Raw genomic sequence first — 17,186 nt, forward strand, 5'->3', positions numbered from 1 at the left:
CATCAGTGTGATACACATGGACGTTTTTCTTCCGTTTCATTTTATAGCTTCGAGGGTTGGCTTATGCCGGTTTCTCTCTCATCTGCTTTCACGAACTGGATGTTATCTCGGACACTTAATGGTAAAATAGGGTTATCCTAAAGAAAGTACTTACTGAATATGTCTAAATATATAACATGGTTTTCATCACTTTTCTTAAAAGATTTTTTTCCTTGTCATAAGATGTATTGTAAACACCTATCAAACTTATGTTGGTTGATGCCAATATAAGCTTATGTCACATAAACGGCAAATTGATTGAAAAAACAGTTTCCATCTCAGGATTCAATTTCATTCCCAAAGACTGCAAGAGTTACGAATATTTTGTTAAAAGCATTTTTATTTAAAGAGAAGCACAGACTAGTTCAGCATTCAACCTTTGCGTTTTTTTTTTGTAAGCGCATGGAACATGTTTTTGTTTATGTGCTCATTGGAAGTTCAACTAGGCCGATAATCAGTTTACGCATAGATATGTTGTATGACTTGCTTCATTCCATGTGTTTATCTTTCAGTTTTGTGGCGTCCATTTGACAATAACTTTCGTCTGGATCTGCAAACCGGTCACTGGGAGGTATATCCTGTCTTTCTCAGTAAATTCTGTCTTTCATCTACAACGTTGCTTTTAATAAACAACACCACAAGAAAACTCTCTTGAAACATGGAACAATATTTTATATTAAGTTATAGGTATAATGTAACAGTGAACCTCCGCCCGGCGACCGCCACACCAAATTGAACACCCTCCATTTTGCGCATGTGACTGACAATTTTTATCCTGCAAAATAATTGCTAATAAATCTTTATGGAATTTTCAAATGCTTTTATCATACCATATTTTGTTATAGTTACATGTTTTACCATGATACCATTGTCTTGTCGTTCTGTACAAAGTAAGGTGATTAATTTCAGGTGAATACAAATATTGATGCTGGTTGTGTATCTCTCATTGACAGAAAGAAAATGTTATCAAAAACTTCCATTGCAATTAAATTGGTTATATTTTAATTTTTCTTAAATAAAAAAACAAACAAAGTAGAGCAGTCTTCTCACCCAAATGGAAGACAGTGATTGTAATCTTGTCAATTGAATAGCTAAGTCATCGCTGTGGGTTTCTGTAATGCAGGTTTATACTATATTTTGTTTCAAATGATATCATTTTTACTTCTAGTGACCTTAAACTCTCGTTCATTTTATTCTATGCTAAGGTTGTTGACAATCAGGTGTTGGAACATATTCGGAACAGTACTGTATCTATCAATGGAAAACATAGTGTGGTACAACAGAGGTCAACTGTACAGCTCCTTCATGTGGCACACAGACATAATGTAAGTGTATTCAAAGTTAAGGATAATTCTAAAAACTAAAATTAATTTTCTCAGAATGACATAGTAAGGGTTTTTATTAATTGGAAATGTTTTCCAGCTGGTTCTATCATCTTCGTAACGTTTGGAATACATGAATGACTTACAACTGTCTAAGATAATAATGTTTAATTTCAGGAGTAAATATGACATCGTTAGTCATTCTAGACTAAACCGCTTATTCAAAACTTATTCCAGACTCCTAAATCAGAGACAATACTGCTATTAATCTACAGTAGATGCACCGTGAGCATCGTAATTTTTATGATGAAAAGTCTAAATAGTTGTCATTAAACGTCAATATAAAATCTCCTCATATCAAATAATATATAGATGTAATGGTGAAAAAATCGATTTAAAAACTGTGGACAGTATTCACATATATTGTCGAAACTACGGCGTGTGCAGCGAAATTTAGTAGAACTTAAAACTACAATAGAACAAAAAGAAAAGCAGCAGCTCATAGAAAGTTTCGGCAAAAGGGTCATCTGCTCAAACATAGTTGAAGTTTGAAGTTGAGAAGTTGAAATCATAAGGTGAAAGCTACGAGGAACAAATATAATCGTCGATATAGAAAGATTTCAATGTAAATTTAAGCTAAACTTTATTTTCAATCCCTTTACATTTAATAGTTAAGGTTTTAAATCATGATGTTTTTTTTATGGCTTTTACCGTTCATATGTTAGGTCGTCATTTCTATGCTATAATTTTACTTGTAATTTAAGTTAATACCTATTAGGAAAGGTTGAGTGAGATGAATGATCAAAATTTGTTCCTTGCAATGAAAGTTGTAGCCTGTAATTTCGTATCTGCCATTTTTAAGGGCTTCAAAAGAAGCTGCATTTTCTCTCATTTTTTTTGGCTCATGGGCGCATTTGTTCTTTGCCGGAAAACCGCGGGAGTGACTGGGATTAGGGGTTATTGGGATATAAAATAAATTAATTCGATATAATTGGGAAACTGATAGGCTGCAATGATATAATAATTAGCAGCCCCCCAAAAAATTGTTTAATAACTTTGTTTCTTACCGATCGATTGCTTTACAAACCACTGTACTTTCAATATCAATGTTTGTCAGGAAATCATCATAATCAATCTAAAATCATAAAATATTCTTGTAGGATTTATCTTGACTAAACTTATTTCAGTGAAACTGAATGACCCGACCTTATGCAATGATACATTTCTTCATGCTAGTGTCTCCATGAACTACACCAAATGTATATGGAGTTAACTTATTTCAAGAAAATATGAATGATATTAATTTAATCATTTATAAATTAATGGTCCGTATTTGGTTCGTATTTTAATCGTTACGACGATCAAGTTTCTGATTTAAATTGTATATTACCATGTGTAATTGCCATAATGTGTGCTTTGTGAGCTAGTACTGTAATGTTTCCAAAGTTACTTTCATTTAGCCATATTTTGGTATCTTCTCGAATTGGCTCAGTTTAGAAAATGTTGTTCCATCGTGATGATTTGCGGAGGGTTTGCATCATTTATGAAATAGACAGGCATACCTTAAGAGTTGGTATCGGCCAGTGAATAATATTAATATGAATGCATAATTAATATAATATTGAGCATAAAACTAATTTAAATATCATATACAAGCTATTTTCTTCATTCAGATTCCCATCTCCTGTCTACATCTGAAAGAGTCCTTCAGTAAGATTGATGCTGGTAACGTCATCCTACATTCAGGTCTACGTCTGTCATGTCCTGTATCAGTAGAGAAGGTAGTGATAGATACAAGGAGAAGAAGAGAAATGACAGAGACAGAGGTTGTTGACATATTGATGTTTGTACAACATTCACATATGTTTAAGGAGTTAGAGTGAGTATTACAATGAGTAACGTATCAATACGTATCTGTACAACACATTCATAGAGAGTATAGTATCCTTACAATCACACAGATAACTCCAGGATTATAACACGGCAACATAAATTATCTACAAGTCTATTCAGGCTATTATTCGATTTCATTTAGTATATGGGGAGTTGTACGTTTGTAATTATTGGAATAGAAAGATGAAGTATTTAGCAGTGTTAATAAAGTGTCACTATGATATACGTAACATATACTTTGGTTGGTATGTTTATGGTATCCGAAAATTAAACATTTACACAACCGACCCGTTAATTAAGGTAAAACTGTATGTGTGTAACATAGTTTAATAGCCTTTCATACAAAACGGAATGTCACGATAGACATGCATTGTTAAGACGATGTCATTGCTATTTGATAACATACTTGGTGCTTTTGGTTTTGTTGTTAAAATAAATACAATTACCAAAATATACGAATTGTGAGCCACCTTTAAGGGTATACGTGTCGGAATGGAAAGTGAAGCGAAATCTTTATCATGCTTTTATTAAACACAATCTTGGTGTTACAAAACTGAATGTGAACGATGTAGACGGATGGGTTGTGTACCCTATGTGAGATTGTATAACATTTGTGAACAAGATTTCTTGGGAAAATAAGAACAACTGTGTCGGCTACTCATTGTATTATTGTTATGGCCAGATCCACAAGTATGGAGTGATTAGCTTCGCCGTGAGCATAATTAAACCTCGCTGCAGAAAACGTGGGTGGGATTACAGCTCTCGTAGGCTGATTCTCTACGAAAGACGACTGCATATACCATTACACTAATCGATATTCAGTCTATATTGCCCTGACTAGCTGGGGTCAATTCAGATCATACCTTTTTCTGACACAAATGTTGTCAATGCCAAAACATTATTACATCCTTATTTTAAATCTTGATTTATGTAAAATATTTCATATAAAAATATTGTTCTGTTGCTTCAAACGCGTATCACAATGAACCGAACCATGAAACGAACCTGAAAGGGTTATAAAACACATTATGTTAGTAGTACCGTGGAATACGCCACGAGTATAGATTTTTGTAATATATGTACATCGAATTCGATGCCAATGTAGTTAATGTCATGTTATACAAACAACAAAATAGGCAACGAGGTTTGTAATGATAATGGCGTGATTATTTATATTCTCCTATAAGGTAACGTGTGTTGGCATTACTACAATGAATCAAAGTGTGATTCTTCTTGATATCAAAGGTTTGTGTTCGCTGAGCAATGAAAAAGTAAAAGTGTTTTCAGAGCACTAGAGCTAGCCTTAAGCCAGTCAAATCATGGATCACAATTTGAGTGTAAAATTATGAAACTGCGCTGAAAACATAAAGGGATACATCAAGTAGGGCTTATCCATTGTGTATTTGATACAACATGTACGTATAGGTAGGAGAGCAACAAGTCTCCCTTTAAACGTTCCTCGTAAATGGAAAGGTTATGATTCCGATTGTCTTGGATTGGCCATTCAGTAACCCAGCATTTGATTTTCTGGAGAAATATTTCATTCTCTTTCTTAAAGAAGTATGTTCAACATGAATATTGAGAAACGTCAATGTCCATTCCTGTTGAGTTAAAAGAAAAACAGAATCATATTGTTAACAGTGCAAAGAAAACTTATGATATACTGGTAAACACAAATGAGAAGGAATGCAATACTACTGTTAAGAACAGAGAGAAGTAACGCGATGTATAACACGATAACTTTGAAATGAAATGTACATAACAAGTTACAAAACAAAAATTGAGCAATTTATATCTATTTAAAGAAATGTAGGTGTTAAATATCAAATTACCCCCCCCCCCCCTCCCCGTTGCAGCTTTCACCGACTCCAGTGCTTCCATTTTGGTAATTTATTTGACACTGGTTTAATCTCTCACTTGAAAACTGATGGTTACTATTAGACAGCGTTTTCTTTGCATAATGTGCGTAATTTAGTAAATTATGAGATATTCAACCAATTCTTACCTTTAGAAACCTTCTAGCCCATTCATCTTATGGCGGTCTTAAGATAACTATACATGTATACTGATCACTAATTACACTGGTTAGACCCTGCGTGATGCTATCTTGTATTGTTGAAAACAACCACCTAAGCATATTGCATTGTATTCTCTTGACCGTTAATACAAGCAATTATGTTAAATATAAGATTAATCTAAGTTTTAATCAAATGTTTTCCTTTCCAATAGAAATGTTCAATAAGTTTAACAAAGATGTGTTGTAATGGTAGTGTTTCCGCTAGATTACGGTACTAATTTGTAACATTTTGCTTGTTATTCTGCTTTTCTACTACAAAGGTTTGGTGGTTGTCTGCTGCCTCTAACCTTCTCTTCGGAGTCAATTCCTGCAGAGCTGCAATCTAGAAAGATTAAAGGTATGTCCATATCTTCAAATTTAGTCTGTGAATATTTAGTATTTAAGATTAACATGACTCCTCACATTCGTCCTTGTCATCATACCATCCTGTTATTTTTTGTTCAGACAATAGTTCATCATATCGTCTTCAAACTAGAAAATGTCTCACAGTGACTATGATGATAGTAACGGAAGTTGCTACACATTCGTAAAAGTAACAAGTATGTAAGAATTGTCTGATTCAAGTGGAACGCCACGCGTGCACTCTGTATTATCATAACACTTGGGTGATACACCATCATTGACAATTATAAAATGGCAGTTTATACGCATTTACAGAAGTAAATTCACTGTGGCCAATTGGTAAAGACTTCAGTCTGTGACACAAAGGTCCGGTGTTCGATTCCTATCATCGCCTGATTATTTCCAAAATGCGAAACCGGTTGTGAAGTGGGATTTTTCTGGTGTGTTGATATTTGATATTTATATATTTCAAATGTTACTGTCATACACATGCATCCAGTGTTCCTCTTTATATATACATGCGTGTGTTTATGTGCGAGGGGGCGTGTGGGTGTGTATATTGTATACATATAAGGAAGAATGGATTTCATGCCAGTTCCACAAACACATCTAATTTATTCTTACTTCTCTTGCTTTAACAATATTTTCTGTAGATGAATATTTTCGTAATATATGTGTCATTGTTCAATCTCTTACACGAGTTTACATTTCTGTCATCTTAGTGTCCTGGAGTAACTACGGCTACAGTCTGAATCTTCAGTCCGGTCTTTGGGAGGTATATTTTGTATATAGAGTTTTCTGCTATTGTGGTTTGTTGTTGTATCTACTTTGTCAACCATGAAATAGCCAATTGTCACTACAAGCACATCTTGTTCGTACAAAGAGGAGCAAAAAAAAAAAAAGATTCCATATACATAGTAGTTTGACCCCACACTTAATACCCTTGGGTTGAATGTTGTTATTAGAGCAAAACGATTATCATATGTACAAGATGTAAGTATTGGCAATAAATTATGAGTATATCATGCTCAGATTCCTACAGAAATTATCACATGAAACATATATTGGTCATGGTACATAACCAATACATATTGATGTTTGAGAAACACAACATTAAATCATTTAAAAAACTATTCTATTCGACAACATTTCTCGCTACAATGTGTACATGTACGGAGACTGCTAATGAACCTGCATGTTTCATGTCTTAAATACAGTGTAAAGACCGTTTTCGATTTGCCTTCTTCTATTTTCGCTATAAATAGTTCTGAAAATAACATTCAATAGTATTTGCTTTACTTTCAAAATGATTTTTGAAATTTGTTATTAAAAAATACACGTGAGCGAAAGCAATGACGTCTTTTTATTATGCGAACATTTCTTGGTAGAATACATTTTATAACTGATTGACAATTCGTTTGGTGAAAAAAAAACCTGGAAGGGCGTCTTCGTTTGATAAATTGTAGTCTTATCTTAAGAATACCAGCAGATTTGTAAAATTTGACAACCAAACAAATTAAACAGATTAAACTGAAGTTAATTGCGGTCGTTGAAATAAACTTACAGAACAAAACGTGAATAACACCCAACCCCATCCCATCCGTCGAGCTGTTGGAAAATATTGCAATTCTTTTACAGATTTGGTATTTACAGGTGTGATGTGGATGACGAAATTTACTAATTTAGAATCTGACGAGCTGCTTCAAAGAAAGCAGTGTAGATAATATAATGAACTACCAAATAATTTTCGAAAACTTGACATTCTTAAACTTGTCGTAGTATAACACACATGCAACCATTACGGTATAAACAGTAATGGACATCACATTACAAAGTAACAACAACTGTCACAACGTGTATCACATATTGCAGAAATAGCATAAATTACAGGGAGCACGATCATAAAAGCGTCGGTAGGGACACGTAATTCAGCTGTGGTTTAAAATAGGTATTAATAGTTTTTTGAGGTTTGTGTACTTGGTTTATATAGATTTGGAAGTCGTTTCCCTAATTGAACAATGCACTTCGTTAAATCGGTTAAAGATTCTAAAATTTAAAATGTAGAACCTTTTCACTTAACTGATTACAACACATGAATGGACGGAATCATCAATAATTTGTCATTATCTCATCTTCTGTAAAATAGTGTTTTGGCTTTTTAATATACCAAAAAAAGTTTGGCAAACCACAAGAAGTTAATTTTTCAATACATTAGCCATTTCAAGAAGGAGGGAGTTGGAATACTGCAACTTTCGTTTTTGCCATACTATATGGAATGTGTAATAAGTATATAAACAAAACGGCTCATAAGAATAAAGTTTAATTAAAAAATTGAATGTTTTCTCTATGTTAACATTTACTCGGCCAATCTTCTCTGAGATATATTTGTTATTTTCGAAATCATTCGGAGTAAGTATCTAAGAGTCAGACTAATGAAATACATCTAATACTATTTAGTAGAGTACAATTGAAATTTATTTCAGCTAACATTATATTTATTTTATACCATCAGGTTGATGATGGAGATAAAGTCAAGCGTCTATGCACAGAGGGAGTGGATATTAACTGCAATGACAGTGAGTTACTACAGAGATGTACTTTAAAGCTTCTGGAGAACGCATCTTACCATGACGTAAGTCAGTAACTGTGGCACACTGTTTGTAAAACATAACAACTAGGCTTTATTGTTAAAATAACAGGAAGACTTTATGTCGCGCTTATTTCATTGTCAATGTACATTCTAAGCAAGTAATATAAAGAACAGGTTGTTTTCAATGTAACAATACAATATCATTGGCGTAGTATAACAGTCTTTAATGGGGAGTGTAACGAGTTTATATCCGTTATTTAACCTTATTAAGAATGTAAACTCTTTTACTGTTTCCTTTCCAAAAGACAAACTTTGAGAAACTGCTCAATATGTAATTCGTATTATAGGTGTTACATGAAACATGGATTATGTGATTTCGATGCATTAGTATGCACACAATGTGTCTACTTAATACTGTAGATTATTTGACATATTGAAATATTATAATTCTAACGAACTAAATTTTCAGTTTGAATGAACTCCATACAAAAACACCGTTTTCCACAAAATATTATTAATTTACGTTTCAGCGTCTCAGAGTTATGCCTGCCGGTATGATACCGTAAAGAACTGTTTAACAGTGTTTAATAACACGGACTACTCCTTCAATTAATGTCTTCGATTTATGCCCTCGATTTATGCATAGAATGCCGAACATTGATACTCTCGATTTGTATGATGGCATACAAATATTATTGGGTAATATGTATGTGTTAACAACTAGTTAAGCCTCATATTGCAAAGTGAACTGTAATAAGACTATGCTGCGGACGTTCGCCATACTTTGACCAGGAAATCAATCACAAACTATTTAGGTCAGTAATCAAACTTGTCGGTTCATTAAATGCTTTAGTATTTCATTCCACCCTCCGAGAAACCATGTAAATACTTTTGTATGAGAGATAACAATCGGTATCTCATGTTTTCGTTTATAATAATCAACTGGGCCTTTCATTTCATATCTTAATGGAGGGATTAATGGTTTGCAAAAATGAATCCGTTTCTCATAGCCTTGAGTATTTGCTTTATTCTCACTTGTTGGAATAGTAACTCTTTCTGTTTGGAGTAGTAGCACTTATCTCAACGCGACCCATAACAGTCTAGACCGATCTCAGGAAAGTAGCATGGATAGCAACAACAAATTTGAACTTTAAAAGCTTTCGACTGAGACAAATGTTATACTTGCTTATCGTTTTTCGACAGTGGGCAGTGAATTTCTATTTGTTTGAGTGTATTGTTTCTGTCAGTACCAACAAAGGATTTATTATGACTATCATCTATTGAATAACAAATTGTTCGCTAAGTAGTTCAAAAAGCTTACATGTTTGCACAAAATGGAAATCCATCTATCCAAACACAGAAAACTGGCATACTCACTAAAACATGTAAAGGTAGTTTAACTCATCATGGCTAGTAAAGATACAGGCTTTTAAGGTAGTGAAATTACGTATTGGCTAGTAAATGTACATGTTAGACGGTAGTGTAATTAATCACTGGCTAGTGAATTTACACATTAGCATGTACTTTCACTCGTTCGCATTTTGTCCGTTTTCACCAGTTAATGTACACCTTTAAAAGTGTAGGTGTACAAGTTATTCACTTTTCCAAGCTTGTAGTATTACATGTCTCAAATTGACACAAAATAGTTCAAATGAAGTAACCGAAAACAAAAACAAAAACGGATTTCATGTATTTACGGAACATTCTCAAGAATAATTCTCAAGAACAAAACATAGCCTGCAGATAATAAGACTATATACCAGTTAAGGATAGTGGAACATGAACAAATGTACTTTTCTGCATCACAACACATGAGCAACACTTGGCAAAAGAAAAACTTTTCTTTTCATTTAAAAAATGTTCCTCTTTTCAATTTCAGTTTGAGTTCTTTAATTTCAAGACACATTTGGAAATTACATGAAACTTGGTTGACATATTCGATGACAATTGACCCATGTATCTGTATAATAAATCGCACATGTATTACATCAAATGAGTTAGAAATGTATGTATAGCACACATATATTACATTGAGCCCTCAGCAAGGAATCAGTAAGCACAACTGAAATTTCCACATACTCAAATACAATGGATTAATACAAAACATGATGAACTATCTGTACAAAGTCAGTTTCGGATATCCATGACTCTTTCATGATGCTAAATGTGAGAAATTGTTAATATGCTAAAACATGCATGCATGTGGTTCTGTGATGAAAGAACATATGAACATTATCCATAAGTTGATGAATGAAATTATAAATCAAATACTGGACTGACCTTTGATACTTGCAAATTTTCGTCCAATATCATTGAACTTCATCTGGCAACTGCAGAGGTGTAGATCCGATATTGATGGATTGTTCACGTGACAGTCGACGGGGAATAACAGCTATTGATTGATTCCATGCATGAGAAAGTTGAAAACGCAGCCCCCCTCTTTTATTGAGGGAAGGTTTCTCCACGCGTTCCCAAATGGCTTCCCTAACTCCTCGTTCAAACCACCTCTCTTCACGATCTAGAATGACAACGTCTTTGGGATCAATTTGGTGCCCAGTTGTTTTGGCGTGTGTGTACACTGCTGAATCCGGTTGATAATCGCTTGAACTTGGGCGGCGATGCTGGTCAACACAGGCTTTTATAGACTGTTTCGTTTCACCAACATATGATTCAGGACAGTCTTGTTGTGCACACTTAATCCCATAAACTAGATTAGATTGTTTATCTCTGGGGGTCTTGTCCTTAACGTGGACAAGTTTGCCACGTAGTTTGTTGGTCGGCTTGAATGCGGTGTTTATGCCAAAGAGCTTATACACGTTCTTTACTCTCTCAGAGACACCCAAACAATAGGGGATGGTTATCAACGTTTTGGTTGTTGATTCAGAAGATAACTTTTTCACGTACATCAACAGTATTAACACCAACATCAAATTCACGCAAGAAGAGTGTCATAACAACAACCTCGCTTTCCTGGATTGCCTTGTTCAGATAAATCCTAAACGCAAACTTAACACGGTGGTGTATCGCAAGCCAACCCACACAGATCACTACCTGCAATTTGGGTCGCACCACCCGCTCATCCATAAACTTGGCGTCATCCGCACCCTCCACTACCGTGCCGATACAATCACTAGTGATCAAAGTGACATTCCATCGGAGAAAGATCACATTGAAGGAGCGCTAAAGAGGTGCGGTTATCCAAACTGGGCATTTGATAAGGCTATAAAACAAAAGCCAGATACAAACCAGTGCTCTACCAACTCAACCATGATTCTGAATCAACAACCAAAACTTCCATGCTTGTGATTGTGAGTTAATGGGCCATTACGTTCCAGAATGGCACCCCTCCAAATATCCTTTACATAAAACAGGAGTGTTGCGCATTACTCCATCTCTAAATCAAATCATGTTCATACCATGTTTTGTGTCTTCCCTGGCCAGCATAGGTATATTCTTCAATAAGAAGTGTCATGATCTCTAACGACAGACAAGAAAGATCCGCCGTAGACAATACAATTGTGTAAGGCATAATGCAAGGCATAATGATGATAATACAGTTTGTAGTTAAGATTAACACATTGTGATATGCTGTGTAAGTCCTGCCATTAGGCCTAAATGATGTGTTAAACTTGGTGTGTTGAAAAGTCAACGCATGGTGAAGTTGATGTAGAATAGCGTAGAGTTTTACAGTGCCGGAGTCAGCTAATCATGCTCTGTTGAAGGCTTGTTGCAGTTGAGGTGCTAACCACTGGATGTGAGACTGTTAATAAAGATATAGATAATATGCAGTGACAATGTAACGGGAGGGAGGAGAGGCTCATCTTTGTTGTGATTAAGAAGACATCCCAATATCATTTTTTTCACGCCGCACCAGCCTACATCAGCCTACGAGGGGCTAAATCGTAGGTTTTGCACCCTCAACATTTGTCCATGCAGAGAATACTTTACTAACAAACATGGTGTATCTGTGTAGGGTTAAAGCATCTCCATTTTGATTAAGGAGATTCTAAACATTCCAATATCAAGTTTGTTTTATTTTTTGTGCGCCTCACGAGCGTTCATCCTTATTTATAGTTGCCTATGTCTGGTCGATCATTTTCAAAGATAATCACATCGCGGAATCACTTTCGACCCCAATGATTGCATTCCCAACGATCACCAATGGGCCCTCCTCCATTGTGCTGAGGTATTATGACCAGCCTTTTAGTTCTAACGTAGGCCTATACTAGGCTTTCACCTATGTTCAGTGTATTAGGCTTATTCAATGTTGTACAGGTGGGACAGTTACCAAGTAAATGATGTATAACACACCCTTAGCCAAACAAACATTTACCGGTACATACAGTGTGTAAGAAATTTAGACTAGCCTAGTACTAATTACACATCATTTCACTTGCTACCTAAATACAGTACCATTTCAATTTGTCATAACAGCTTAAAAATTACTTTTTGGATTAATAGATTGGTTTACTAAGTAACCGGCCTTTCCACTTGACTCTTTCAGAATTCAGTGCTGCAACATTAAAATATACGTTTCTCCTCAAGAAGGCAGTGTTCGTCTAGGTATATACATAGTTTAGTAAACCGTACCAAGATCGAAGTACGCTTTGCGAAGATTGTCATAATTAGATGCTGCCATATTGTCGCGTCACTTCCGGGCCTTCGTACTTAAACAGGTCGTTGTTGGTTTTCTTTATAGTAAGCTACCGTATCAATGCAACGATATAGAACGGAATATCAGACTGGCATAACCGTTGTACTCATCATTCAATTATAGATTAGTGCAAATATATAGCGTTAACCCTTCAGACAAAATGACCAGATAGTTACATTCACCATAAATGTTATTAGACGAGATGACAAATCATCAATGAGCATATCGTGTGGTGTATCAAAACCATTTTATTCAGCAATTCAAATAACACTGCTATTTTGATTTAATATGAAACTGTTGGAATAACATGCTCGCTGCAGAATCTCTCGAAAACACTAACCATGTTATGCTGGTTATAATCCAGCTTTCCATCAATACAATAGTAGTAGTATCGCCATATGTAGCAGCGATATCGCTATTTACAGTAGTAGTAGCATCATTAATGTATGCATTACTAACATCTTCACTTCTGGTAGAAAGATCGGTATTTGGTGGATAAGTAGCTCCTGGACTGTTTAGATAGTAGTACTGTATGGATCTTTATACGTATTTGAACTTATTATGGGTTATGCTAAATACAACACGGATGTGTTTTCAAGTTTCTTGCCACTGATAGACTATTTTAATAATATTTTGCATGACATAAGGTACATGTTTTATTTCTTTATTTTTGTCATAACGAATTGGGGCTTGTAATAGGTCTTTTTAAGGAAAAGTTACTCGTTTATGATCATATAATTATACACGTAATCCAGCTATTGGCAACCTTGATCTTATCGAGGGCCGGATTAAGAATAGGATACTTCTCTGTAATCCAACCCATACAAACCATTCTCATAGCTAAGTTGGTTCCAACTGCCTCCCCCCCCCCCATGATCAACATGATACTTATTTCCAAGTGTCAAAAAGATAGATGGTACTTGGCTTCTGCAGTTTTAGACGTTCATTAGCTTGTGAGGAAATATACGCAGGCATGGTCAGTCACTGCATTGCTAACATTTCAAACTAACTAAGAGTGAATGGGGTTTAGTAAAATTAAGCTGCAGATCCAATATCACACTTCGGGCCAGATTGAAATCACCGCGCCGGAATTATTTATCATGCATTGTGCTGCAAATCGAAATTGTGTTGACGAGGCCCACGCGGGCCGGTGAAACCACTCTACGAGGTCAGAGGTTGACGGTGTCGTTCAACATACTTTTTCGATAACGACATACGTTAACAGAGGATTTAGAGCGCGGAATATATGCTGAACATTGGCGCACTGTTTGTGCTCTAACTCTTCTGGTCAGTCTGCAGAACTTTAGGATGCACAGAAAAGATAAACTATTTGACAGGAATGCTTACAGTATTTTACGAAGCTTTGCCAGTGATAAGACAGTAATTATGTGAAATCGTTTGTAATGAAATCAAAACTTATTTTACCATAGATTGGTTAAACTATTACAGATGTGAAGTCATGTGTATAAGACGAACAAATGAACGACGCGAATTCTGCGACGACATTGTTGCGTGACATATATTCAATCACTGAGGCGACCAACATCGTTTTGTCGTCTAATGCCGGCAAGAGAAAGCTTGTCCAGACTTGTGACCTCGATTAAGTACAGCACGATATGGGTGTAGCTCTTTTCAACCAATCACAGTGCATCATGCTCATCCAGAATAAGCGTCTACATGATTTAATGTCTACGCATCTCAGATGTTGATTTCCAAATTGTTAGTAATATTATTATTTTTTTTGAAGGGGGGTGGGGGGGGACCCATCAAACCACACTACTGTTTTTGTTTAAAGAGGCCATGACACGAAAAATCCAACTAATCGAGATAACTTCCTCTGAATGGATGATAAAATCTACGTCAAAACTATCCTCATCACCTTGAAAACCTCAAGGACTAATTAGTAATTAACGTTTTAATATTCGCATCCGAAAATAGATATCTGAGAATGCGATTTCACAACAAGACAATAATGACGTCATGTTAGGAACACAAGTGCCAAGCCCAGGCATGTACCGGATGCGCGACGATCATACCATTCCATTTACACGCACATTTACACTGAGAGAACAACCACTGTATTACGCTATATCGTTAGAAATTTCAAGTTTGTTTTACAACTGTTGTAAACTATCCTTGCATACTATGATCCCTCCTTTTTGTTATGAAATAAAGAAAATGGACTTTAACGGTTTGACATAAAAGAGTCATTCTTCTGTCAAGTAATCCACATTAAAACTACTCTGAAGACCAGATTGGGGAACAGGAAACCTACAATGGGGCAAGTAGAGATCCTTAGGAGGTAGTGCCCCGAGCACTAGTAGTACTAGTATTTGCATTACTACACTGAAGTCGCAATAGAGGAAGAGATTTTGCTGTATCATCTAAATTAACACCCCCTTCATTGCTCTATTGTACTAATAAGCTATGAGGTTAGCTTCAGAAGTGATGGGTTATATCTTCTTGTGAACAAATCTCAGTGCCCCAATTTATTTCTGGAATATGCTGGATCAGTTAGTTATAGCAATAATTTCTTATTCCTATTCCAGGAAAACCATTTTTATCTCAATACATTACATGTATAGAGATATTGTAACAGTAAGTGGGACTCTCTCTTCTCTTAAAAATTTTTCAGCGTCTTCAAACAAAGTTCTTTTTCTCTGGAATTTCCAGAGCAAGAATATATCATATAGACCAACAAAAGTTACTATTTTTTATTCCAGAATTGTATCTCATTCTGTGACTTTTTCACCGATTTATGTCCAAATCGGGCCAATTTGGACTGAAAACACACTTTGGCAGACCTTTTTTGCACCCGCTCCAAAACTTATGTTTTATGAAAGAGAATAGAATAGAACTGTCTTTCAACAGTGGTATCGTCTAAGATAGGGTCCTATGTATTATATATTTTATTACAATTTTGAACTTTCATTTGTTGTTTACAGGTAGGTATTAATAAGAATTTTACTACCTGTATATGACATTTTATGGCTTTTATTTGCTTTATTTGATGTTTAAATGATTTTTCTTTCTTAAAACAACACTGAGCTGCCGCCCCTACTTTTAGTAAAAAGGTCCGTTTTTGATGATTAAGCCCCGCCCCCAAGTCTGTTTTGTAGCAGATTGGCTATGACTCATAACAGCTACATGTTAGATATACGAAAATGGCTACCCTCGCGACTAATTTTCTGTACTGTAGCTAGGTACGCGAGGTGTTAGTGTATTGCATGCTAATTACATTCTGTACTGCTGAATTCTACTTAGTGCATTTAATTTATATTAGGCCTTCGTTTTTGTAACATCCATTTAAGGATAGTACTGGTGTTCAGGTAGCTTTTCAGAGCAAGGGCCATGATAAGTTTGTTTGATTGCCCTTCATGTATTTTGTATAATTACGTATACACATTCTTGTATTTCTGAAGGCTACTTACTGTAGGCCTAGTGCATTTAAAAATATATATATATAGGCCTAGGCTAGGCCTATTAGGCTTTCAGTGATAGCCACATTAGCATTGTACTGGTGTTCAGACAGCTTTTCCTAGGAAGGACCAGGGTAAGTTTGTTTGATGGGTATGTATAAAAGAGGAGCCGGCCATAGCATCACAACTTTTATAAGACTATAAAAATTGTATAAGGTTATGTTTTATTTATAAGATGTATAAGGTTATAAGAAGTATGTTTAGCTTTCTTTTGAACCTGTAATGTTTGACATCAAATGTACAAAGAATTAAAATAAAATAACAAAATGGAGAGGAACTGAGGTGGCTATTAGGGGAAGAGGAGGCCACCCATCACTTGCATATAAAAACTTGTAATCTTCTTTTACTTTTTTTTTTTTTTTCCAAGTCATAAATCCATGAAATCTTCATGTCCGAAAAATTGAGATGGAAAAACGTGGGTTGTTTTGATATCTAGAAGTGGACACAGTTTTGATGATAGTCACCACTACAGTCTACAGTAACATACAGTAGGTCAATAGGCCTAGCTCTCAAGGCAGGCATCAAGAATATGGTCGAGTTGATCGCCTCTTCTAATTTGGCTGTTGTCATTGACGTCAAACTATATGACCAAAAAGTCCAACAGAGACTGACCTAAGATGAAGGATACCACATAAAAAACAAGTTCTTAAATATTCTATGACATTACTAAACCTTGCAACGTCGTTCTTTCGACTAACAGGCAATGAGCGCTAAAGGCAAGACTAGTAGGATAAAGTGTAACCTGCAGAGACTATTCGTGGCAAAGTAGCAAAAATGCAAGTTATATATT

At 35.3% G+C, this 17,186-nt stretch overlaps 1 protein-coding gene across 5 annotated transcripts in view; it reads left to right on the forward strand.

The window, feature by feature from the left end:
• LOC139982127 (uncharacterized) overlaps positions 1–17,186 on the forward strand; it is an 86,112-nt gene that overhangs the window by 34,828 nt on the left and 34,098 nt on the right. For 4 of the 5 annotated variants that reach the window (XM_071994713.1, XM_071994710.1, XM_071994711.1 and 1 more), the window contains exons 10-16: positions 48–121; positions 552–610; positions 1,245–1,364; positions 3,035–3,240; positions 5,592–5,668; positions 6,396–6,448; positions 8,186–8,305. In XM_071994713.1, the coding sequence (XP_071850814.1) occupies positions 48–121; positions 552–610; positions 1,245–1,364; positions 3,035–3,240; positions 5,592–5,668; positions 6,396–6,448; positions 8,186–8,305 (709 nt within the window). The remainder of the gene's footprint in view (positions 1–47; positions 122–551; positions 611–1,244; positions 1,365–3,034; positions 3,241–5,591; positions 5,669–6,395; positions 6,449–8,185; positions 8,306–17,186) is intronic. The other variant, XM_071994714.1, reaches the window with a different exon arrangement.

Source organism: Apostichopus japonicus, chromosome 16, assembly GCF_037975245.1.
Source record: "Apostichopus japonicus isolate 1M-3 chromosome 16, ASM3797524v1, whole genome shotgun sequence".
Classification (NCBI taxonomy): Eukaryota; Metazoa; Echinodermata; class Holothuroidea; order Aspidochirotida; family Stichopodidae; genus Apostichopus; species Apostichopus japonicus.